The sequence below is a fragment of the Meles meles genome, chromosome 2, assembly GCF_922984935.1.
Source record: "Meles meles chromosome 2, mMelMel3.1 paternal haplotype, whole genome shotgun sequence".
NCBI lineage: Eukaryota > Metazoa > Chordata > Mammalia > Carnivora > Mustelidae > Meles > Meles meles.
The window spans coordinates 163,160,047-163,186,714 of record NC_060067.1 but is presented as its reverse complement, the minus strand read 5'-3'; the positions used below and the strand labels follow the sequence as shown (position 1 = coordinate 163,186,714).

The 26,668-nt window shown below is 43.9% G+C and overlaps 1 protein-coding gene across 2 annotated transcripts in view; it reads left to right on the top strand.

Annotated features, from left to right (window-relative positions):
- The window catches only part of DOCK5 (dedicator of cytokinesis 5), a 217,889-nt gene that overhangs the window by 162,025 nt on the left and 29,196 nt on the right, over window positions 1-26,668 (top strand). Inside the window, exons 28-40 of one of the 2 annotated variants that reach the window (XM_045997731.1) lie at window positions 1,965-2,063; window positions 5,079-5,173; window positions 6,552-6,630; window positions 8,176-8,276; window positions 10,468-10,526; window positions 10,840-10,994; window positions 11,634-11,719; window positions 12,892-13,051; window positions 13,821-13,861; window positions 14,513-14,603; window positions 17,385-17,504; window positions 20,827-20,916; window positions 23,107-23,211. In XM_045997731.1, the coding sequence (XP_045853687.1) occupies window positions 1,965-2,063; window positions 5,079-5,173; window positions 6,552-6,630; window positions 8,176-8,276; window positions 10,468-10,526; window positions 10,840-10,994; window positions 11,634-11,719; window positions 12,892-13,051; window positions 13,821-13,861; window positions 14,513-14,603; window positions 17,385-17,504; window positions 20,827-20,916; window positions 23,107-23,211 (1,281 nt within the window). Of the gene's footprint in view, window positions 1-1,964; window positions 2,064-5,078; window positions 5,174-6,551; window positions 6,631-8,175; window positions 8,277-10,467; window positions 10,527-10,839; window positions 10,995-11,633; window positions 11,720-12,891; window positions 13,052-13,820; window positions 13,862-14,512; window positions 14,604-17,384; window positions 17,505-20,826; window positions 20,921-23,106; window positions 23,212-26,668 lie in introns of those variants that run through there. The other variant, XM_045997732.1, reaches the window with a different exon arrangement.

The window sequence follows — 26,668 nt, the reverse complement described above, 5'->3', positions numbered from 1 at the left end:
CATCTGGGTGGCTCAGTAGGTTAAGCATCTGACTTTTTTTTTTTTTTAAGATTTTATTTCTTTATTTGACAGGCAGAGAAGCAGGCAGAGGTGGGGGGGAAGCAGGGTCCCTGCCCAGCAGAGAGCCCAGTGCAGGGTTTGATCCCAGGACCCTGAGATCATGACCTGAGTGGAAGGCAGAGGCTTAACCCACTGAGCCACCCAGGCGCCCCAAGCATCTGACTCTTGATCTTGCCTCAAGTCTGGATCTCAGTCAGGGTGTGAGTTCAAGCCCTGCGCTGGGTGTGGAGCCTACTTAAATAAAACAAAAAAGAGAGAGAGAGAGAGAGAAATTCTTTTCGGTAGAGGATCTGTGAATAAAATGCATCAGTTGAACAAAAGGAAAAACACTCTATATGCCTGTCTCCATAGATGCCAAATATATGTGATGGATGTAACATCTTTTCCAAATTAATGGAAGGAGATGTTCACCTGCAGTCACTAGGCAACTTGATGGTCATGAAAAGGAGAATCAAGGTGTTAAATCTCAACACTGTTCAGCACTTTTCTATAAATTGCTGCCAATATGATAACACATGCACACATGTATGTTTTATATATATTGAGAAAGAAGAAGATAATTTTCATAATTTTCATTTTTAGTGAAGTGACTACCATTTCTAGGAAGCCTAAGAGGCCTAACAAAATTTTAACAAGTAATGAACAGTTTGTTAAACTGACCAGTTTCAGAATAAACAAACAATATTCAGTGGCCTGTCTATATAACAACAGTAGCTGTTTAGGGGCCATAAAAGAAAAATCCCATTTAACTTAGCCACAAAAATATGAGAGTAAAAGTAAATACAAGATGGGGTGCCTGGCTGGCTAAGTCAAGAGAGTCTGTGACTCTTGATCTCAGGGTCATGAGTTTCAGCCCCATGTTAAATGAATAAATAAATTAAAACTTAAAAAAAAAACAAATACAAGATACACATAAATGAATAGCTACATAGATTTTAATATTTTATTTATTTGAGAGAAAGAGAGGGAGATCAGAGGGTGGTGGGGACAGAGAGGGAGAATCCCACATCTGCCTGATGTGGGGCTTGATCCCAGGACCCTGAGATCATGACCTGAGCCAAAGGCAGATGCTTAACTGACTGAGCCACATAGGCGCCCCAGAGAGTACTCGTTCATTGTTTTTGTGTTTAGGAAGTCATTCCTTCCATCCCCAAAATAGCTGCATATTCATCTTCTCAATGCCAATTCATTTAAATAACTATAAATAAAGAGGGCGTTCCCCCTAGATATTTGCCCTTTGGCCAGAAAATTAAGTGCGTGATTCAAATGTGATTGGACGAGGGGAAAGCACATTGAATATGTAATGCCTGACTTCAAAAATATAAATTGATGCTAATCATCAAGCCCTTCAGTCCCTTTCTTTGAAACCCGTCTGTAATCACACACGCATAACATGCTGGCAGGAACTGACTGAAGGATTCTGGAACTGGAAGAACGGCGTTGAAGTGCTCTGGGTGGGAGTACTCATTTCCCTCTCTCTCCGCTCTTTGTGCTCAGTTTTACGTTCTCTCTTTCCTCCTTGCATTCCTCCAAAATTAAATCTGTGCCATTTCAGACATTTCTCCACGGACTACAGCTCTGTCTCAACAAGAAACTCCAAGTTCTCAAGTTGTTGTGCTCCAACCAGTGATCTAGCTGAAATCTCAGAGCCCGTGTCCGCTGACCTGCAGGATTCTGCAGGTCATCCTGTTAAAGGGCTGATCAAAGCCCTCCACATTCGGTTATTTTAAGCAGAAACAGCAAAGTGTGTGCCTTTTAGCCTTTGGAACGCACAGTGTTTCCAGGTTGGCAGGGTCCCTGTTTTGGTAATTGGGTGGCGACAGCCAAAGTCCACGTGCACAGATCTTGTTTTGGCATCTGGGGGCCTCAGGGCTGTTGGCTTTGTGTCTCTTCTGTCCTTGCAGGGGAGCTTGGTTGCGTGTCTGATCGCCGTCCTGCGGCAGATGGACGACAGCCACTATGGCCACTACATCGGCACTTTCAGAACCAGACACGACATCATTGTGAGTTGTCTCCGCTGGGGCCTGGTAACTTTGAGACCTCTTACATCCGGCCAAAACAAAAACCGAAGTGAGCATCCTGACTCCAGAATTCCCTTCCCGCCCACCTCCAGAGCGGCGTGGCTGTCCACGGTGATGACAAAAAGGAGAGGGTTGATTCTCACTTCTCTCTGTGATAGCATTTGAAGACTATAAAACATGCACCAGGAGGCCCTCACTTACCCTCTGAGTCTCTTGGATTTAGAGAGAACCCTCCTTTGGAACCATCTGGGAGATCTTTTTCGCTCGCAGAAGAGAGTAGTGCCTCATTTTCAGGGAGAGTAATTACGTCATGGCAAGGATTCTGTGCACAGTACTGCTTTGGAGATGCGGTTGGTGTCATTCTTTTCAGTTGTCCCTGGAAGGGGAAACAAGAAGAGGTCATACTTGCCCCTTGTAACATCTGTAAGGTGGTATTTGCCAGGGCAAATATCAGTCACCTTCAGTTGACAATATTCTGTTCTCTTTGGTTTTCAACAAGAAAATTGTTCTCATGATTAGTAGTCAACATACAACCAAAGGTTGCCCAAGACACAAAGTTAGGCCTCTGGCTGCTTCCCCAGGACCCTTCCCCTTAGGGAATTGTTAGTGGCTGTTAACAAGTCCCTGAAAGTATCATCTTACCTCATAAAGCAGTGGGCTGGACACCGCTGTATCAGCAGTCCAATGTCCTATTGCACTAGTCCTTGCTGTGGACAGTCTCCCACCATCCATGCATTTTCCAGTTTTCTTTATGCTCTAGATTTTCTACTTTCTAGCTATATGGTACTGGTAGTATGTGGCCTGTGCACCCAAGGATATCCAGCTCCTTCTCTGCCAGTTACTTTCCTTTCTGTGAGGTCCACATGATGGAAAAACACACGAGGCACTGCAGAGAAAGAAAGTGCTGTTGAACAGTAGTGGGACTCATAGTAGGACTATGTAATGGTGGTAGTAGTGGGTCCAGTGATCTGCAGTGAACCACGCGGCCTCATCTGGAGGCCTCCATGAGCCTTCAGTTAAGCCACACTCTGGCAGGCAGTGTGGCGCTGGGACCTGCAGTGAGGTGATGGGTCTCTGTGCCTGCAGAGACCAGGGGCAAGAGAATTAGGAACAGAGGAGGAGACAGGGGAGGTGGAAGCTGAGGTAGCAACGTTTCTCCTCCACAGGCAGGAGGCGGAGTCGGTTTAAGAACACAGGCTTTCGAACATCCCAATCTGGGTTTGAATTCTGACCATAATGCTTCCTTCTGTGAAATTTTGGGCCAGCTATTTAACTTCACTAAAGCTCAGGTTCCTTGTCTACAAGATTTCGAAGGATAATGTAAAAGGGTATCGATTCAGTGAACACCTGGTAATCACCAAGCTTTGTGCTTGGCCTGAGGTTAATGCCTATGCAGCCAGCTATTTACAGTGGTAATCTTATTCTTGTCATGTAAAATACAGTTAACACAAAAATAGTCTAACGACTCTTGGAAAACTTCCTTCGGAAAGCATAGAAGAAGGAAAGTTATACTAAATTCAAGCTCTTGACAATTTGGCTCCATTGAGTAAGCAAAAATTAACAGGTTTAACTCCTGTCTTCCAGAACAATGGTAAGCGCTTTCCCCTGTATTATTAAAAAGGATTAGTATCTACCTGAGGGAACTATGGTCACCAGGGGCAAGCCTGAGGGGTATAGTTAGGCCATTTGACTTCCTGCAGACTGTCCTTTCCCTCCTTCCTGCTGCCTTCTGAGTAAATCACCTGGAAGACTGTGGGAAGTGGGAGATAAAGTAAGGCCTGGGACAATCTCTGAATTACCTTTATTATACCACCACTATTTGCGATTAAGTTAGTTTACCTAGAGTTGAATGTAGAATCAGCATCAGGAGTGAATAACCAGCCTCTAAATTTAATCCTTGCTTCACAAACCACAAATTCTTATTGACTTGAGAGAGTTAATAGAATAGTTGAGAAATTGGTGGGTATACTTCAAATGTATAATGAAAAACTTTTAAACTCATGAAATACGGCCATCATTTGGGAATTGAGGAGAGAAAAGTTTGACGCTCCATTGAACTGGAGGAAGAGTCAGGGATCACATAGACGTCACAGGGAGGTTTGTTTGCATTCCCGGTGCTGTATGATGTCCCAAGTGCCGGAAGTCGGCCATCTTGCCCACCGTCTTTTAGGAACATCCTTAGAAATAGAACCCAGGCCGCCTGCTTCCCAACTCCTGCATTCCTTCTGCTACATGATGTAACTCAGATAGAACCGTGCGATTTAGTGCGGGAGGAATTGGCCTGGGTTTTCAACTCAGGAATCCAAGTGGAAAATGTCTAAATTTAACTAACTAATAAAAAGCTTTCAAAACTTTTTAGCTTTGAATTTCAGTCCAGATTGTTCTAAGTTGCTTTTTGCTCACGGTCCCCTTTTGAGTCAAAGAGCTGTTCTACAGATACTGGGCTGCGTGTTCTTTTGTTTTTAGTTATTACTGTTGTTGTGACCCACTGCTACTGACGCTTTTGAGGGACCCGTTAGGCCCCTTCCCCCAGGCTACCCATGGGAACGTTCCTGGCATAGGAAGAATCATGACTTTGCTTTTTATTTATAGCAGGTTTCTTCTGTTCTAATAATAATAAAGGAGAGTTGGGCTCAGAGTTACAAGAAATATCACAATTGCTGGTAAATCCAGTTTCAGTGCAGTAGATCTGTTTGGACAAACTGCAGCAGAGGCCTAAAAACACCATGGCTCTAAATTTGGGGTCCAGAACCCCAAGTTCTCTTTCCCGCTCTCCCACTGCCCAGTTTCTATGGCCTTAAGCAACTCTTTTACCTTTTCACAGCCTCAGTTTTATCATTTATAAAATGTGGACAACTTTTCTGTTCTTGTTGGATCCCTAAAAACCCTCATTAAAAAGATAGGCTGTAATTGTGGGTAAGGGACATCTTGTTCTGAAGCTGTGCTCCCTCTTGTCACCTGGTTTTCCCCCAGACGTTCCTTCTTTGTTCTCTGCAGGATTTCCTCATGGAGACTTTCATCATGTTTAAGGATCTGATTGGAAAGAATGTCTACGCCAAAGACTGGATGGTCATGAACATGACGCAGAGCAGGTAAGACACCCTGGGCCGGGTGTGAGGCCTTTGACTCTGAATACTTGGTTCTCGTGACCAGGTGACCAGTTATCTGACCTTCAGGGAGTGCCATTAAATCTCTTGGTGGGACGACATGCTCTGTGGAGTAGTAAGGAGCCTCCTCTTCCTGGGATGCCGGTTCTGGGCTCACGTTCTTGCCTTCCCCTGGGCTGTTGCAGCTGTCCTGCCTCAGGCTTTTTGCTCGGGTGTAATCTCCTCATTGCCCTCCTGTCCACCTCCTCCCTGGCTCTCCCACAGTGTGGCCTTCATCATCATGACAGGACAGGCCTCTGTGGCCTGGCCCACCCTGCTTTTCTAACCTTACCTACCACTATTTCCCTCGATAGCCTGCACTCCAACCAAACTGGCCTCTTCCTGCTCCTGGACATGTTCCGTGCTTCCTTTTGGGCTGCTGCTGCCACTCGCGGTGCCTTCCCGCATAACCAGGCGCTGACTGTCAGCGTCCTTCTCAGATGCCATCTCTAGAGGAAGCCTTCTGACCTGGACGTGGCGTTCTCTTCCTTTGATGTCCCGTACTCCTTTGGCAGCCCCTCTGCCGAATTTTCCATCTTCTTTGTTGGATCATGGTTAGATTTATAGGTTGCAAGTGACCCTCACCAAGTTGTAAACTCTTAAGGCCAGGAACCCTCTCTTTCAAGGCAAAACCTAAAAGCCAGTGCTTTGCAGTTGTTGGACCATAACATACACTCAGTAAATGGGAAATGAGCTGAATATATTTATCTTTTCAGAGTTTCAGAATTATATGTGTATATATTACATACGCAAAACACACACACATATATACACACACAAAAAATATATATATAATAAGATTTCAGAATTATATATATAATTATATCATGATATTACGTTATATATAATGTTTAATTATGTCATAGTTATTATATGATATATATAATAAGATTTCAGAATTTTTTGAAAGAAGTAAATAAATCATTCTAACAGTTGTTAACTCCACATTCCTGATTAGAAAAACCCTTCCCAACTATATACAGGTTAAAGAAAAACTCTCATTAGTATCTCTAGACTTGCAAAGACAAGCATCGAAATAGGGTTGACGAGCCCTGAGGCTCCGGGGACCTGGTTGGTCATCCCAGCTCTACCCTCAAGTGGCTAAATTGTGATGCACTCTTGAGTGGCTCTTGTAGTCAGTTCTAGAAACTGCACATAAGTGTCCTGGCCCGTCTGCTCTGGCATTGGTCTCAGATGACCTTGGTGGAGCTGACGGTCTCATGTTGCCGAGTCCAGGTTTAGATTGCTTTGGTTTTTCCCGTAGGTGGGAGATGTTTGGAAGAGCAGAAAGTTGCCTTCTTTATCTGGTATTTTCCTCCCACAGAGTTTTCCTCCGTGCAATAAATCAGTTTACTGAGGTTCTCACTAAGTTCTTCATGGATCAGGCAAGCTTTGAACTTCAGGTAAGCGTGCTGCTCGCCTACGAGGCTTCTTGAACTCTCAGCCACAGCAAGACAACTGTGGCATTTTGGAAAATGTCACTTCAAATTTTATCATTTTCAACTGCAGTTTTCTTGTTTTTTCTCCTATCCCTAAAGCACACAGTCCTGTCACTCTGTACTCCAGACACAATCAAGTAGAGTTTTTTTTTTTTTCTGTGTATAACTAATACAGGTTTTTGGTTTGTTTTTTTTTTTAAGATCTTATTTATTTATTTGACAGAGAGGGAGACAGTGAGAAAGGGAACACAAGCAGGGGGAATGGGAGAGGGAGAAGCAGGCTTCCTGCTGAGCAGGGAGCCTGATGTGGGGCTTGATCCCAGGACCTTGGGATCATGACCCGAGCCAAAGGCAGTTTCTGTACTGAGCCACCCAGGCACCCAACTAATACAGGTTTTGTCTGTCTGTTTTTAAAAAGGATTAGTAGAAAATATGGCTGAGGAAAAAGAAAAAAAAGAAGAAAGACAAAAAGTCCTGCCTTTTGTTGTTGCCGTGAACACAAATACACACACACACACGTGTGCCTGCAGACAGACCAGCAGACAGTTCTCTGCCTGCACGTGGTTTCATTTCTCAGGGGAGGCTCATATACACACTTGTGTGAAACAGGTGGCCTCTCGCTCCTCCTGTGTTCGTCCAACAAATACTAGAGTATTTATGGGCACAGGGCACCATTCTAGGCCCTGGGGAAGGCAGACAAGGTCCCCGCCCCCATGGGGCACACAGTTTGTTGGTGATGTGCTTTTGCTCTGTCCTGTGGCTTTGTTTGTATCTGTGAACTGTGGAGAGTCCTCAGAAGAGGAGATTAGATATGCATTTACATATACATACATGTGTGTGTCTGTATGAGCTAAAATGGAATGTCTGTATTTGCTGGTTAGACGTTACGTATATATGCCAAGATGCAGTCAAGCTGTGCAGTTCTTTGGCAACATTAATATGATTTTTTCGATCATCTTTTCAATGACACTAAATGTTTTCACAGGATTTTTAGTGGTTGAGTACAGTTGTGATTTATTTAACCGAGTTCTTCTTATGAACGTTTAGATGGTTTCCATCTTCTGTCATTTAAATAACACTGTGAAGGCCTTCCTTGCTTTAAATAGTTTTAAATACCCATGATTGTTTTGCCAGGATAAAGTCCTAAAGTATTTACCATTTCAGCAGCTTGGCAGAATTTGGGGGCTTTTGATACATATTGCCAAACTACTTACTATAAATAGGTGTTCTTCTTGGCAGCAGCTTTCCCTTATCTCAGGAGTAAAGACAAATAGAGTAGTCTGGATTTAAAAAAAAAAAGAAAGAAAGAAAGAAAGCCTTAATAGTAAGTGTTAAAACTTTCCAGGCTGAATAATTGAAACATGAGAAAGAAAATGGGGCCGGTGGGTTTTATTTTGTTTTTTTCCTTACTCCCTGTGAGTAAATGTCTACCATGTGGCACTGTTTTACTCTGACCCATATTAATGTTATTTTCCATTCCTTTTCTCCCACACAATCAATTTTGAGCAGCTCTGGAACAATTACTTCCACTTGGCAGTAGCATTTCTCACCCACGAATCCCTTCAGCTTGAAACCTTCTCTCAAGCCAAGCGCAACAAAATTGTCAAAAAGTAAGTGTCCTCTTAAACTTGCTTAAGATTGGCAAGGTGATTCTTCCATTCCTAATCTGAGAGAGAGAGTACAAGCAGGAGGAGCAACAGGCAGAGGGAGAAGGAGAAGCAGGCTTCCGGCTAAGCAGGGAGCCTGATGCAGGGCTTGATCCCAGGACTCTGGGATCATGACCCGAGCTAGAGGCAGACTCTTAACTGACTGTGTCACCCAGGCGCCCCAACCGTCACAATTTTCTTGAAATGGAATCCGTACTTGGAGAAGCACCGGAGCTGGCCAATACTCCCGTTTCCCCGAACAGCGGCCCATCTGCTGGCATCATGCCCACATTGCAGGCACAGCACCTCTCCTTCTCACGCCGCAGTTTCACCTCCGTCGTGTCAGCAGAGGAGCCAGGACTCACACATCCCCTAAAAATCCCTCCAGATTCCTGGCTCGGAATTCGATGTGGACGTATGACCAAGAGCGATGAGAGATTTAGGGAAGCTTTTCATTGCTTTCCTTTCCGGTCTGTTTCAGAGATCACAAAGAGCCTGGAAACTCAAGGCTGTGTAGTTAAATAGAACATGAGAAATGTGTCACTTAAAGGCTGTGAAATTTGAGCTCTGTTCCCTTGCCAGGATGTCTGGGATTCTAGGCAAATTATTTGGTATTTGTTTACCCCTGGTTTCTCCCTAAAACACTGAGATTGGTGGTTTAGAGATTGAGATTTAAATCTCAAAGATAAAAGTAAAACCGGTTTTATGGATTTCCCTATGGGGTGCGTATGGAGACAAAACTGATTTTTAAGATGGATGTCTTAAGCTTATTGTTTAGACTATCGTAAATACACAACTTCTCTTAAGAATGGATTTAATTTGGTTAAACAATGAAAAGTTAGTTGACCCCGAGTCTGGTGAACAGAGTGGCTACGTAGGCTTAATGATTCTGGTTTTGATAAGTTCTACTATGGACAGGCTATATAAAATATATATATGCATATGGGCAAATTGCACCCTGGGAAAGCATTTTTATTAATGTTACAGAAATACAAATGAGTTTTTTTCAAGATTTATTTTTAGTAGAAGTTGCATCAGCAACAGTATTAATGAATAGAAGTAGTTACCATGTATTATTTATTACGTGCCTGACATTGACTGCATATGCTTACCTAATATAAATAATAAAATTAGATGTTTTGTTAAAAGGGAATAGTAAGAGAAGTTTGTTTTGTTTTTGTACGAGAAGTCTTCAAATAAGAATTTTACACTGGTTTCTGAAGGCGTTTACAAAAGAGGAATTTGAAAACAGTGTTTGGTGCAGTGAGCAGAAAATGTTGAAATGCGGTTATAGGATGGGCCATAGGTGCTCATTCGAGTTCCCAGGGAACATTGGCCATATCTGCTTTTGACCCACGCTGTTTCTAGTAGCCTCAGGCCTGTGTGTTCTTTGAGAGATATCCAGGTGATTTTGATTACTCTCCAGCCATGAACCACTGTCTAGATGACCGTTTCTCTTTCTCTCTCTTTTTTCATTATTGACTCCTATAAGGAACCTTTTCAGAAATTGGTTTCCTAATCACACCCCTGCCGAAATATTAATACCACAGATCCACTGCATGTCACATACAGTAATATGTGATTTGTACTTCACACATAAGAACAGTAAGCCTGCTGTGCCCCCAAGGACCAAGTTTCACCCCTCTGGGGACAACACCCCCCTCTACTGAGAAGGTGTATCTAGAGCTTTTCTCAGTGTGAGTACTTTGAAGAACATACTGAAGTGTGGGTGGGTTACTCAAATAAAAAAAAAGTCAGCATGTTTGTCCAACATCAGTCACCTGACTATTTACATCATACCGCATTCATCTGCCTTTTCATTAGCGCTTGGTATGTTTTGTTTTGTTTCTTTGCTTAGCAGTGGCCAGAATAGTCCCCCACCTTCTCCCTTCAGTAAGTTTGACAGTTTCATTTCTAAGTTATTTTTTAGTGTTCACATGTGGCCTCCTCCTGCTAGTAAAGTCCCCCTCTCCATGTAGCCCAGTTCTCTTTGGGAGTTCTTTTCAGTGTTGACTGCATCTCATAAAGTGACCTTGCCTCAAACCTGCCATAAACGTGACTGAGAGGGACAACAGGTCATTCCTACTCACCTCATCATTTTAATATATGAACTGATTTCCACTGCAGATCTTTTTCTTGTTTATGATCTTCCTAGGTACGGGGACATGAGAAAGGAGATTGGCTTCAGAATCCGGGACATGTGGTATAACCTGGGTGAGTGTATGACCTTGAACTGGCCCATGTACAAGTCCTGTGTAATAAGCTCCCTGTGATGGTTCTTCCGATTCTAATTCCCAGTAACCCTGAGACGACTTTGTCTGTGTGTCTAGAAGTGAAAGTTGACTTGTAGGTCTTGCATTGTGACATCCACATGTTATCAGAATATAACATTTAGTCACTCACCTCTGAATTGAGTTGATTTTACCCCCATGACCTTTTTCTTTTCTTCTGGCCCTTTGGAGGAACATGGTGATGCCTGACTTCCAGTGAAACCACTTTTTAATATCCTCGCTTACTTTCATTTCAGGTCCCCACAAAATCAAATTTATCCCCTCCATGGTGGGTCCCATTCTTGAGGTCACCCTGACCCCTGAAGTCGAGCTCCGAAAAGCCACCATCCCCATTTTCTTTGACATGATGCAGTGTGAGTTCAACTTCAGCGGGAACGGCAATTTCCATATGGTAAGTGGTAGAACTGGAGTCTTCCAAATGCGCAGATAGATAGTCAGCTCTTGCTTACTTTCCTTTTCCAGAGGGGAGCCGTAGCCTGAGTAATACAAATCCAAGTTGCTCTAAAAACTGTTTACATTTCATTTTGTAAAGCACTTAGAGACAGAATGGGATGTTGTATCCTATGGCCTAGAAACAGTCTTTTTGCTCCATGTGTTTCCTCAAACAGCATTGCATCTCTGGATAATTAAAATTTGACATCACGCATCTTAGTTCTATCCGTTGCATTGTAGCTGGGAAGATAGTGCTGGGGATTGAGGAACTGATGCAGTGGTCTCTTATTTTGCATCTCCCTCAAAGGAAGTGGTCTCGTGTTTTGACGTTTCCTTCAAAGGAAGAAAGGCTATTCTATTTCCTACAATGTAAAGCAAAGGACAAAGTAACATGAGTCTAGTATAGAGCGTTTCAATAGGGCCCTGGCACATGATTAATGGAAGACATGAAGTGTGATCTTGCCCTATAATATGTTGGCAAGTGTTCGCAGTTCAATAAAAGGGTCGGGTCGAATCTAGAAATGTTGGCTGGGGGGCTTACGTGCCCTCTTCTAAGAATACCTGGCATTCTCCTGTGACATTCTGAACCTGCTTTCAGTTTGAGAACGAGTTGATCACAAAGCTGGACCAAGAGGTGGAAGGGGGCAGAGGAGATGAACAATACAAGGTCCTTCTGGAGAAACTGTGAGTATTTCAGAAACAAAGTCTCAAACTTTTCTGTTTTTTAAGATTTAAGGAGCCAGAGCACACTGGGTGCTCAGAAATGGAACTGAATTGATGACTCAGCTATATTTTCAAGAACCAGAAGTCTTTCTTAGTTTGCTTTTAGTGGATGACAAGACCAATTCGTTGATCTTTTTATCCTGTTTCTGTTAAGTTTACCTGTTTGAGTTTCAAACCCCACATTATCATCAGTCTTGTAATTTGGATCTCATACAGGAATTAAATGGAGAAATTACATACCTGTACAGATATATATATACCCACACTTTACAAATGATAAACTACCTTTTTTTTTTTTTCAAGTCCCAAGCTGATTTTTCACTGTAAGTTCTTTTTTTTTTCCTCCATTCTATCTGAATCACTCAGAAAAATTTGACTATACAAACCTCCAGTGTTCAAGAATAATTCTAAAGTCTGGGCTTATTCTTTGAGCCCATTTCTTTCTCTTTTTTATCTTGTTCTCTGAGGGGTTTTTTTTTGTAGTTATCAAATCCAAGAAGCTCCTGTAGAATAACTTTGCTGTATTTGGGTCCAACAGGAGAAGGTTTAGATCAAAAATTTATCCTCAGTTTATTTATTTATAACTTTGCATTTTTGTTGTTGCTGTTGCTAAATAACACTTTCATCTGAAGAGGCACGTGTGTGGATGTGCACTAGATTCCTAGCATCCTCTAGATTGGGCACTGATCCAGGCCTTTCCAGAATGCCCACAGGATGCTAGGGACAAGTGCTAGGCTTTAGGGAGAATGAAGACATAAAAAGATGGTCCCTTTCAGTTTCAGTAGACTGATCAGATAGCATACATAAACCTTTTGGGCAAAGGTTCTCATTTCTGTGGTATGACAAAGACAAAAACAAAAAGCAAGTACAGATAGAAGTTCAAAGATGGGCATTGTGGGCTGGGATTCTAAATGCCAGTGGGACTTGAATCAAAGCCCTGAAGGCAATGTAGGACTTGAGTCACCAGGAGGGACAGTGAAGTGGAGCCCTGGAGGGGCTGGCCTTACACAGAAGGTGTGTGGCTCCTGGTCTGGCGCCACCTGCTGCAGGAACCTTGGACAGTGCTCACTAACGGTGCTGGAATGCCAGACAGTATGCAAATGGAGCATTTGTTTCTGTGTCCACCCTTCCAGGCTCCTAGAACATTGCCGGAAACATAAGTACCTCGCCACCTCGGGAGAAGTGTTCGCATTCCTGGTCAGCAGCCTGTTAGAGCACCTGCTGGACTACAGAACCATTATCATGCATGACGAGAGCAAGGAGAACCGCATGAGCTGTACTGTGAATGTGCTGGTAGGTGCCAGGATCCCGGGCTGGCGAGAGGGCACTGCTGGGCCACCCCTACAGGCATAGCTCAGCTCTGAGTAGATGGCCCAGGCCCAAAGCTACCCAGAGGCCACCTGTATGGAGTCTGCATCCTGCTGAGTTCAGCTGGAACTGCTGACTCAGCTTTGGGCTCAGAAGTCAGCTCCCACAGACATGGGGGTGGAAAGTGAAACCTAAGCCCTTGGCTCCACTCTTGCTCGAAGACCATCCTTCACTTTTTCCTCTGTCTTGTTTATATGTGGTTGCTTTGTTTGTTGGAAATGTTGCATCAGAAACACTGTATCATGAGGACAGAGTCTGTAGAGTCCTCATGATGGTAGAGCTCTGTGGTCTTGCCTTTCCCTAGATATGTGTAGCCGGGACCACAGCTGTCAGAAGTTTAGGCTGCTTTGCATTCCTCTGCTCAATAGAAAGGAAGAGTCTGACTCCACTGACCCCTTGAGAAAAAAAAAAAGACCACCCATTGACTGAAGTACCAGTTGGTTATCTGTTCACATAGAGGGTTTCCCTCACATTTTTTAGAGGCATGAGTCCTAAAAAAAATTTTCAACTTAACTTTATAAATGATGGCTACCTTTTTTTGTGGCAGTTAAGGAAATTTTCTTCCTGTGTTAAAGGAAAACAATAGCCTCTGGAAAAGTGACACTGTAAATGTAGTGGTTTGGTCATTTCCGTGGCCAGCTTGTCCATAACCTTTGACTTACATTGGTATTTCTGCCCCCCCTTTTTTTGGTAGAATTTTTATAAAGAGAAGAAGAGAGAGGACATATACATAAGGTAAGCTGGAGGAGATTTCTGCTTTTGCCATGTATGTCCTGGCTTTATTATTTATTTCTTCAGTAAACAAATGCTAAGTCCCAACACCATGCTTGCTGCTTTGAGAGACACCAAAAAATAGGAGAGCTGCCCCCTCCCCTATGGAAAAGGCAGACTCTTTAGACAGATGCCGAAGTCCAACCTGAGGGAGCGCGTAGGGAGGATGGTGTTGGCATTCCGGGGAAGGATGGAAGACTGGCCAGAGCAATCAGGAAAGGCTGCATAGGTCAGAGGCATGGATGGACAGGTGCCTTGTGTCAGGGACCATCCGCCTGGGATGCTGAAAGCCCTGAGCATGGAACAAACTCGGACTTTAACCAAATGCATTTTCTCGGGGAGAGGTTTCTCAAAGGGGTCCATGACATTAAAAAAAAAAAAAAATAATAAGCACCACTGCATTAAAGGAAGAGTACAAAATAGAGCCGTTGGAGTAGAAAAGACACGCAGACAAGAAGCAGCAGAGAGGGGTAGAGGGAGGGGAAGACAGGAGATGATGGAGTCCTTAGTCTGTGAGAAAGCAGGGAAGGAAAGCTGGGGAAGCAGGCTGCAGTGCGGTTGTGGAATGAGCTGAACCCGAGCGGCAGAGTGCCCCCTTCCTCCCCTTCTGCCCAGGTACTTGTACAAGCTGCGGGACTTGCACCGAGACTCTGAAAACTACACAGAAGCCGCCTACACCCTCCTCCTCCACGCCGAGCTGCTGCAGGTGAGTGGGTCAGGCGTGCCTTTTTCCACTGCATGGAAGTCCCCTGTCCAAGCCCTTTGGGACCAAATCCTGCAGCTTCATGACTTTGAATGGGAAGGAGCCATATTCAAGGGAGATCCTTCTATCCAAGAGCACTCATATGCCTTCTAAACAAGCACTGCTTTTTTTCTGCCGAGGTGGGGAAAATGTCAGTTATTTGTTTAAAAATCCTTTGGAAGCAGAGTGCGGCTTACGGGCTTCCAGTAACTGACAGTCTCATTGAAGAAATAAAATACACGTTGATTAATGTATGTAAAGAATCATCATAGAACTGCCAAGAGATGAGCTGTAAATGAATACAGCAGCACTCCCCTACTTATACTCTCTTACAGAGTCAGAGTCGTGTGCCGGGGATATACATATACCTACATGTCATGGATCCCGAATCATGATTTCTAGCTCTGACCAGTCCGCTAACTTTGCATTTGTGTGTGAACTGTTCCTTCCACATCATAGTCACGGAGCGGCTAATAGTTCACACTTCTCCCAGCAGTAAGAGAAGTTGTCATTCCCCACAGTGCTCTTGGATCCTTTCCTACCCTCTTCTTTTTTCCCATTTTCCTAAAGGGCTCCTCTCTTGACCCAGGCGCTCAGGCAAATACCTGTTGTCATCTTTTATTCACCCTCCCACATGGAGGCCAAGCCGGAATCACAGACCAGTAGCGATTGCGAACACCTCTCACAAGGCACATGCTTACCTCTTTTATTTTTTGGCATGGGAACAATTAAGATCCAGTCTCCTAGAAAATGTGAAGTTTGTGGTACAGTATTGTTGTCTGTAATCACTATGTGTTAGGTGTCTGGGATTTATTTATGCTCTGGTTGTACTTGCCCCCTTCAAATAACATCTCCCCAGTGCCCCTGCCACCCCCAATCTCCTCGTAACCACCACTGTGCCCTCTGTTTTCATGTGTTTGGCTTTTTCTAAAGCCCACATGTAAGAGCTACCAGGTAATCTTTGTCTTTCTCTGTCCGGCTTGTTTCACTTGTAACACCCGAAAGTCCATCCATGTTGCCCAGAATGGCAGGATTTCCTTTATTCTCATGGCTGAATGGCATTCCAATGCATATATATCCCACACCTTCTTTATCCATTGTTGGATGCTTAGGCTGTTTCTGTGTCTTGACTGCTGTGAACAATGCTGAGTGAACACGGGAGTGCAGACATCTTTTAGGGATCCTGATTGTCTCTTCTTTCTATCCACTTTTCTTTATCGTCTTGCTGTTGTCTTGGTCCGTTGTCTCTCCCCTAGAGCATGGCGGTAGCCCCCTATTACATCTCCCTGTCGCCATTCTTGCCCCTAGCAATTAATTTTCCGGTATAATTTATTTTTTTTACTAAAATAAGGCATGTACATTGTTCTTAGCTTTGTCATTAAAAACAGGAGGCCTCTGCCTCACCACTGCCCAGGGCAGCCATTCACAATTCATGTTCAGGTTCAGGGCACTAACAAGCTTATTGCATTTGGGATGGTAGGAGGGCTTGCTGACCGTGGAATGATCATAGAGAGACTCTGGTGTGCCGGTGACTGTAGGTCCTTTTGTCTCAGTTAAACTCTACCTTGGCATAAAGTTGGAGGTGTGGATGCAGCTTCCCGCCCCCCCCAACAGCTAGCTACTGAATTTAGGGGTGCTCTTTATTAAGTATAGTCCATATTTTCCTCATTGGGATAATATTCTATCTTTGTTATGTAGTAAATCACTACTCAAGGCAAGTCTCTTACCAGATTGCATACACTTTTGCATGGTCTGAATGAACTCTTGTCCGTTCACGCACCAGGACCACACTGTTTTATGTTTATTTTTCCATGTGGACTTTGGAATCATGAAATTTAAACACTGATATAGGAAGAATTTCCATGTTTATGGAGTAGCATTTTCTTACCCAAAAACATGTTAGGACTTCCATTTGTTCAAGTCTGCTTTCGTGCCCTTCAATGATGTATTAAGCTTTCTTGTGTAGAAGTCTTGCATATTCCTCGTTATGTTGATTCCTAGGTATCTTTTCTTTTTTAATTTAATTATGGTAAAATACACAGAACTTAACATTTACTGTTTGAACCATTTTAAAGTGGACCATTCAGTAGCCTTAATACATTCATATTGTTGTGCCTGGATATCTTCTCATTTGGGGTTTATTCTAGTCCTGGTCTTATCTCTTCAACATGGTTATCTATTCCTGGGAACCCACCTCTAAATTATCTCTAATTTATCTGTTAATTAATGTTAATTAATGTTAACTAATGTTAAATTATCTGTTAATTTTTATGCCACTACTTAATTCTCTCATTATCTGTGATAGTTGTTCAGTTGGCATGCTTTGTGAAGGAGTGGATTATGAAGAATACAGTCTTTGCACACAGTCATAGTTTTACCCCTTCCTTCCCATTTTCATACTTCTAAATTTTTCTTTCATCCCGTTGTCTGAGTGGTACCTTCAGTGACCAGTGTGTTGGGCGGCCCTCCCCACCCTTCGCTACTGTTCACAGCAGTGCCTCACGTGGTGGCCCATTTTGGCATTACTTGTTTTGAAACTGACATATGTCTTATTTGGGGGGTGGGGCAATTTTTGTGTTTAATAAATAATCTAAACAACACGGCTGAATCAAATATATATACAAATATGTCTGTGACTTTTATCGGCTGAATATTTGTTACATGGATCTCCTTTGGTTAATTGATTTGCTTAACCGACATGTTAAGATGTGTTCATCTCTTTTGTTCCTTTTGTTTGTTTTTCAGTGGTCGGATAAGCCCTGTGTACCCCATTTGCTTCAGAGAGACAGTTACTATGTCTACACCCAGCAAGAGCTTAAAGAGAAGCTGTATCAAGAAATCATATCATACTTTGACAAAGGCAAAGTGAGTATTGGACTGTCTGTTTTTGCAGTGTTGCGGGGCAGTTCTGATGCTAACTACCCACAGTTAGCCCAGTTCCCTCAGGTTCAGGAAATAGTCCCCAGTCAGACAGCCCTCATTTGAGACACCAGTCACAGTTCAGGGGTTTCTGGGCTACCCACATGGATCAGCAACTGACAGTAAATTGGGGGAGGGTGTCCTCTGAACCCCCTCAGATTTGATAATACTCTGGAACAGCTAACAAAACTTGGTAAGGTGCTGTGCTTACAATTACAGTTTTGTCTTAAAGGACACAAATCAGGACCAGCCAATTGAAGAAAAATGTAGGGCAAGGTCTAGGAGCAATCCATATGCAAAGCTCCTGTGTCCTCTCCCGTGAGTGGATTCAGGGCACATCAGCCTCCTAGCAAATAGATGTTGAGAATTTCACCTGGGCCTCTGTGCATAGTTTTTGTTGGGGTTTCATTTGAAGCCTTCGTTGGTTGAACCTTTGGCTGTGTGAGTGAACTCTGTCTCCAGCAGCCCTTTCCTCCCGGGAGGTCTGGCTGATTCCATGTAGATCAGGGCCCTGATCCTCTGATCCCGTGGGCTGCAGTCTGGCAAGGCCAGCCCCGTTCTGAGACCATCTCGAGGCCCACCAAGAGTTCCTCACTAGTATAAATTCAGGTGTGGTCTGAGGGGCCCACCAGAAACAACAAAGACACTCCCATCACTGGAGAAATTCCAGGGACTTAGAAGCTCCTTCACAGGGACTCAGGATAAAGACCACACAAATCCTTTATTTTAAAACAATGACTCATGACTTACTCTTTATTATTCCCATGTGTTTCTTTGAATTTTGGTATTTTTAGTGGGAGAGCAAATGAATAGATAAATTAGGCTAACAAAGTAAATAAAGATCAGTTCTTCAGGACACTTAACCCAATGGAGGATATAATGGGCAGCCCAGAGCCCGATTCTCTATAACCATAATTTTACCTTTTGAATACTGCTGAGTGCCAGGAGCTAGCACCATGATTTTCAGTGCATTCTCTAGAGATTGTGGGCCAGCCCCTGGTGCACATCCCACACCCAGGCCACGACTTGCCTAACGCCACAGGTAACAGGGGGCCTAATTAATTGCCCCAGGGGCTCTGGAAAAAGGTAAACATGTGAACTAGGCAGGAAGTTGTGGAGTCTTTAGTCAGCTGGTCAGCATGGCTAAATGAAAGGCTTTTAAAATAGGAAAAAAATATGGAAGGTGTCAGGGGAGGAAGAAAAAAAAACATGCACTATCCAAACAAAACAGATCCTAGATTTGACTCGTTTCAGAGGTTTGGAGAGTTCTTATGGACTGCCACTTCCAGCCATTATTCCTGATTTAGCAGTGAACCTGTTTGTGAAATAAGTAAATAAGCCAAACAACCTTTGGAATGGGAAAGGATGTTTGCAACGACATAGCCAATGCAGGGTTAGTAGCCAAAATCTGTAAAGAACTTACGAAGCTCAACACCCAAAAAACAAATAATCTAGTTAAGAAATGAGCAGAAGAAATGAATAGACATTTTTCCAAAGAAGACATCCAGATGGCTAACAGGCACATGAAAAGATGCTCGAAGTCATTCATCATCAGGGAAATACAAATCAAAACCACAGTGAGGTATCACCTCACACCTGTCAGAATGGCTAAGATTAACAACATAGGAAACAACAGATGTTGGAGAGGATGCAGAGAAAGGGGAACCCTCTTGCCCTGTTGGTGGGAATGCAAACTGGTGTAGCCACTCTGGAGAACAGTATGGAGGTTCCTCAAAAAGTTAAAAATAGAACTGCACTATGACCCAGCAATTTCCTACTAGGTATTTACCCAAAGAATACAAAAGTACTGATTTGAAGGGACACATGCACCCCAATGTTTACAGCACCATTATCAACAGTAGCCAAGTTATGGAGAAAGCCTGAATGTCCAACCACTGATGAATGGATAAAGAAGATATGGGGTGTGTGTACACACACACACACGTATACAATGGAATATTACTTAGCCATCAAAAAGAATGAAATATTGCCATTTGCAATGACATGGGTGGAGCTAGAGAGTATAATGCCAAGTGAAATATGTCAGAGAAAGACAAATACTATATACTGTCACTCATATGTGGAATTTAAGAAACAAAATAAGGGAACATGGGAGAAGAAAAAAAGAAAGAGACAAATTATGAAACAGACTCTTAACTGTAGAGAACAAACTGAGGCTTACTGGAGGGGTGACGGGTGGAGGGATGGGCTAGTGGATGATGGGCATTATGGAGGGCACTTGTTCTGATGAGCACTGGGTGTTTTATGTAAGTAACGAATCACTAAATTCTACTCCTGAAACTAATACTACGCTATATGTTAACTAACTGGAATTTTTTAAAAAGAACATGAAACAAAAAAATTAATTTAAGAAAAATCAGGCAGTGGGGCGCCTGGGTGGCTCAGTGGGTTAAGCCTCTACCTTCAGCTCAGGTCATGATCTCAGGGTCCTGGGATCGAGCCCCACATCCAGCTCTCTGCTCAGCAGGGAGTCTGCTTCCTCCTCTCTCTCTGCCTACTTGTGGTCTCTCTCTCTCTGTCAAATAAATAAAATATTTAAAAAATATATATGTATATAAATTAAATAAACAAATAAATAAATAATACTCGTCATGATAAAGTAGCTACCATCTATTTAGTGCTAGTTACTGTTTTGAGTGATTTCCAGGCTTTTTTTCTAATTTAATTCTCCCTAAAACCCTATTGGGTAGGTATTATATCTTTTTTACAGATGAAAAACTGGAAGCCCAGAGACCCAGTAAGCTGTGTCTTACAATTAGTGAACTTACAATGTTCATCAATACAAGAAACATCATATATATATATATATATATATATATATACACACAAACGCACACATACTCCAGAACCAGAACTAAGGCCCACACTGACTTCCTTTCCTGTCCAACGAGATTCACAAGCTCTCATAACCCAGGCTTTGGAACGGGGTTCCTCTCAGCTCTCAATGGTATTAGTGCTTTGCCCTTTCAGTGCAGTATCCCTTTCTTTGGAACACATGGTGTTCTTCATGTTCTTACAAACAGAATTCTAGAACATGCTCCCTGGCAGAGCAGCCAAGATAGAGTAGCGTTATCCTGTCAAAAGAAAAGGTTTAGTTGGTCCAAGAGATGAGGCGTGGTGGGAATATTTGCAGAAACTCAATCCACCGGACTCCTTGGTCATTGTCAGCCACTCTACCCTGGCTTTCGCAGACAGATCAGTGACTGCTTTGTTCTCGGCTTATAACCCTACTTTTGTTTTTTCCAAGATGTGGGAGAAGGCCATCAAACTGAGCAAAGAGCTGGCTGAGACCTATGAGAGCAAAGTATTTGACTATGAGGGCCTCGGCAACCTGCTGGTGAGTCTGGGTCAGCATAGGGCAAGGGTCCGACAGGGGTGCTAAATTTGTGTTCGTGAAAATCTTTTTCTACGTTTGAGATAATCAAGATAAACCATGTTCTTCACAGTGGGAAAGCAAACCTTGCTTGAAAGAAAAGTGAAAAAAAGATGAGGTCCTAAAGGTGTTATCATGATTCCTCTAAATTATCTCTGATAAGGGCCTAGGATCCTTGCCTCCGGACCTCTCTCTCTTCCCTGTGCATTTTGTTTCCCTAGAGTAGGGACCCTCCTCCATATTCCTGACACATCTCCTCTTCACCCTCTTGGTTACTCTGCCTTCTGAGAACACTGTCCACAGTTCAAATATCTTCTGACATCTTCTGTTCATCAGAATCACTCGTTCTGTGGTCCCCGTCCTCAGGGTCCTCCCGAATGAATGAACTGCCAATCTATGAGCCTTCTTTTTGTTTTTTGTTTTGTGTGTGTGTGCGCGTGTGTGTGTTTTGTTATGCACATCCTGGTATGTTGTTAAATGCTTCTGCTGGATCTTGAGTCTCAAATTTTGCCTCCCTCCTTCTCCCAAAATGTCACTGTGGGGCTTACACACATTACACACATCACAGTTCCATGAACTTCTGTGTGGTGCCTGGCCACCGGCACAGACCCAACTATTAGAAACAAAACAGCAAAACAAAAATAACACTCTGAATGTCCAGTGGTAGGCCAACACACATTACATTTGATAATTTTTAGTAGTGGAATCACAAAAGGTCAAGTCACCTGTTGTTACGTAATAATATAGTTGACCTTTGCACAATGCAAGGAGGGGAGCTTAGGGGAGCCAACCCCCAACACTGTTGAAAATCTGCATATAATGTTTGACTCCCCCCAAAGCTTAACTACTAATAGCCTATTGTTGACAATAGAAGTTGTCTTCTATTTAGCTGCTGAATAGTTGCTGACTAGAAGCCTTACTGATAATATAAACAGTTGATCACATATTTTATATACGTATTATATACTGTTCTTATAATAAAGTAAGCTGGAGAAAAATGTTAAGAAATTGAAAGGAAGAGACTTCCCATACTATATTGTATTTACCAAAAATATCTGCTTGTAAGTGGATTCATCCATTTTAAACACGTGTTGTTCAAGGGTCGAGTGTAGCTTCTTTGAGGGGATAGTCGTCAAGATCACTTTGAACAGCTTGCCGGGGTGTGGTACCAGCTCCTGCTATCATTACACACAGAAAATCGCTTCTTTGGGGCACCTGGGTGGCTCAGTGGGTTGAAGCCTCTGCCTTCAGCTGATCCCGGGGTCCTGGGATCGGGCCCCGCATCCGGCTCTCTGCTCAGTAGGGAGCCTGCTTCCTCCTCTCTCTCTGTCTGCCTCTCTGCCTACTTGTGATCTCTGTCTCTGTCTGTCAAATAAATAAATCTTTAAAAAAAAAAAAAAGAAATCGCTTCTTAATTTCCTTAACTAAATGGAGCGATTAGTGATACACCGCTTTAACCCTGCTAAGAAAACGTGCTAGAAATCACCTAAATAAAGAAGTAAATACTAAAGTAAGTAAATGGTCATGGGACCATTGTGAGAGGGGCCTAGGGACGTCCCCCGAAGGGTCTGGCTACCTATTTTGCTCTCTTTAAGGCTACTCTCAGCCCTGGCCAGAAATCCTGTTCCCAAGGGAAGGATTAATGGTAGCGCTGAGACCAGACACTGAAAAACAGAACATCACCACCACCTTCTGGGCACTTGTAGCTGAACCAAGGACTTTAATCGAAACCACCTGTGTGAACCCGAAAGTTCTTTATCTTCTTTTTTCCTGGGTCTCTGTTTAAGTGCAGCCACCCTCTGCACATCTCAGAAGGAGCTTTTTAACCTTTTAGGGATCTTGAACCCTCTTCAGAAAACTGGTGAGAGCTAAACACTGCCTCCCTTTACAGAGGAACGCACGCGCGGCACACCGCGCGTGTCTTCCCGCAGGCAACTCCGGAGATTGCCAGACCGTCCAAGGCTCATTCACAGACCCAGGTCCAAACCCTTCCATCTGAGAAAGGGATAGCTTCTTGGCCCACAGGATATTTTCCAAAGACTGTTCCTTTGCCTCTTGGCTCATGGGAAACAACAAAGCAAATAGTCTGATCTTCCCCACCCCTCAATGGTGCCCTTGTAACTTGCCTGTGGAATGTCTTGTTTTGTTTTCCAGAAAAAAAGAGCCTCGTTTTATGAGAACATCATTAAAGCAATGAGGCCTCAGCCTGAATACTTTGCTGTTGGATACTACGGACAGGGCTTTCCTTCTTTCCTCCGGGTAAGAAACCTCAGGGTGGTCCTCCGAGCCATTAAGCCGCGCAGTCTGAAGGAGGGACAGTCTCATCTCTTTTCCAGATGGGCCTCATGTGTTAGCAGCTGGAGGCCCGTGTCTTCACTGTGGGAGGCCAGGGAGGGGAGCCACTTCCTGCGTGGCCGGCCTCTTCACCCCACACCGCAGCCTCCGGTATTCTGGCAACTCCTTTGTAAAATGGCTTTTCCCAGGTGGAATGAAAAAGGGAAAAAGAACCGTCGCCTCCATGGGTCTGCTGCTGTGGGTCAGGCTGGGGAGAAGTGTGGATTGATGTATTTAGCTGTTTGTTTTATTTCCAGCCTGAGCCGGTTGGAAAGCAAATATCCCAAGGAAAAGACTGCAAAAGTTTCACAAAAATAAAAACAGGTGTTGTAATAGTGAGAAGGACCATGTTATTCTTCCTTCTCAAAATTTTCTATAATGTGATACTGATTTTAAAATCTACAAAACAAATAAAATCTGATTTCCTCCCCACACACACACACACACACAAAAAGGAAGTCTCTGTAGAGCTGGCTGTGTTTAAACATATTATCCATTTTCCTATCCCCTGATTTAAGAAAAAGTGAGAAAAGAAGTACTTTACATTCCTCACGTGCCGGAGGAGGAGGTAACTCATCCATTCGTAACGGTAGCGAGCGCCTGCTGTGTGCCAGGCACACATGAGGCAGATTCCAGTCAGATACAGTCCTTACTCGGAATTCACAGCCTCACACGTGTAACGGTAATTAAATAATCACGCCAATGAATGGAGATTGAAACTGACCAAGGCGGGTAGTCTGTGCTCTAAGAGTTGGTTAATTAGGGAGGAGTTACCAAGTAACATAAAAACTTATGTTCACAGGAAAAAAAAAATTGCACATGATTGTTTAGTATTTATAATCACCAAAGACCGGATGCAGCTCACATGTCCCTCCACTGGTGAAGAGTTAAATAACCTGTGGGATAGCCGTACGATGGCACACAACTCAGTCATAAAAAAGAATGAACTCCTGATCCACACAAGCATGTGGATGAGTCTCGGATGCACTATGCTGAGTAAAAGATCTTAGACCAGAAAGTCCACGTCCTCTTTGATTTTATTTATATGGCTCTGGCCAAGCCGACACTGAACGGCAAGGGTGGAAAGCAGATGAGTGGTCCTCTCGTAGCACGAGGGGGAGGGTTAGGCTTCAGAGGCACAGAGAAATTTTGGCTGGTGGTGAAACGGTTGTGTATCTTGATTGTGGTCATGGTGATGTTTGTCAGAACTCAGAGAATTTACCCTAAAGAGGGTAGATTTTACTATATGTAAATTACGCATGATTTTTTTTCTTTTTAAGAGTCGGGAAAGACTTCCTAGGGAATTTCTGCTTCAGCTGCAATTTGAAAGGCGAGCTTGGAGTCTCAGAGATAAAAATAGTAGGAAAAAGGCATTGCAGGCAGAGGAAGTGGTGGGCAAGCGTGTGGCAATGCCTGGGAATGGAAGGCCAGTCCAGCGGGAGCAGAGGAAGTTGGGAAAGCCGGGAGCTGAGGCACGAAGCATGGGGACAACATGCAAGACAGGGCCATGAGGTTGCTGTGGCTGTGTTGTTGGCACCCCAAGAGCAGGAGGGAGCCATTGCAGATTCTGTGTGTTGGCAAAGTCATCATCTGGCTGGTACGGACAAGGCTGGATGTGTACAGATAAGCCACTTAGAGACTATTACAGATGTTGAGGGAAGGGATGGCTGGACATCCTAGGGAGGTGGCTTTAGAGAAAAATGGAAAGGTTTCAGATGATAAGGTAACAGTATTTGATGATTGTTCTTGGGACACGTGGGTGAGGAAGAACGGCAGTGGCAAGAATGGTTTCTAGATTTCTGGCTGCCTAACGAGAAGGACTATGGAGCCATCCAGTAAGACAGCAATACTGGAAAATAGAGTCATGGTAGAGAGATTCAATCCATTCACTGAATAAATATTTATTGAACTCCTGCTCTCTGCCTTGCTCTATTATAGGCATGGGGGCACAGTCCAAATCAAGCCAAATCCTTGAAATTGTGGAGCTTATATTCTAGTTTAGAAACATACAAAAAGTAAGTGAAACATTTAGTGTGTCCGATGGCCTAGAACAATGCCTCAGCCCTTGTAGACACTCCATGTGTATCATGGAGAAAGTGTTGGGGCCGGTGAAGAGAGAGGCAAGTAATGGGAATGGAGTTGTAAATTTAGATGGAGCGAATAGGAAAAATATCAGTGAGAAAATGCCATTTAAGCCAAGACCTGAAAGAAGTGAGGTAGCAGTCAAGAGATGACAGGTTCAAAAGTGTGAGGCTGGAAGAATGTGAAGAAGAGGGCAAGTCGGGGGTGGGGGGGCAGGTGGCTTGGGGTCCCGGATCACAGATGGCCTTTCAGATCTTTATATATTCTTTGTGAAAGTCTGGTTGGGGCCACACTCCACATGAGGTAATGTGGGACATCCAGCAGATGGGAGTCAGCAATTTGACGCATGGACCTGGAACTCAAAGGAAAGTTCCAGACTGGATGTAAAATTGGTGGGTTGTTCACGTGTGGAGGGAGAGAGAATGGAGCACCAGGAGGAGAGGGTCTGGGAAAGAGCCTTGCAGTAGCTTCTGGACTGAGATTGGCGGTCAGTGTCGGTGCTCTAGTCCTGATAGGGCAGTGGTGGCTGCTGTGCATGGGTGGGTGACTGTGGTGTCCCTTGAAATAGGGGACGTGAGCTGGAGACGGCACTGGTTTGAGCAAAGGTTAGACTTTCACGTTGAAGGGGGGGTCTCCATCATCAGCTATAGGATTTTGGCTGAATTATGTAACCTCCAGTTGTCTGATGTGTGAGTTAGAGAAATACCGCCCACGTTCCAGGGCTGCTTCGGAATTAAATAAATAGCATGGAGGAGCGCTCTGTAAACTGTGAAGTGGCGTGTGGATGTTAGGTATGTCACTGTGTGCTGGAAAATATAAAAGCCTCTGCATGGTGTAACCTCCATGCCCTTCTGTGTTATGGGCCATTTCCCCAGACTCAGAATATCCAGACTTGTGTCGTCCTCTTCCCTCCCTGCCCCAGCCAGGCCTCCCTCCCTCCCCGTTTCTGTCAGTGGCACCGCTGCTCCTCCTGCTCTGGGCCAGCAAGCTCAGAATCCTTGGGGATTCTCCCCCACCTTCTTTGCCTTCCACCAGACACCAGGGTCAGACACCAGAAGCTTCTCCTCCTCCCGTTCAGTCCTGCTTGGGATTCCTGCGGTTGAACACACACCCCACTTTGCACTGAGGTTGTCTACACTCGTGGTTCTGTCATGTCACTCCCTCCTTCCAGAACCTCCAATGGATTCCCTGAGCTTTGGGAACTGGTGCCTGCCTTTCAGTGTTCGGGCTCATCCTAGCTTATCTTCTACTTCAGTTCCATACTTTCTGCCCTGTGGCCCTGTCCTTCTTTTCACTCTTC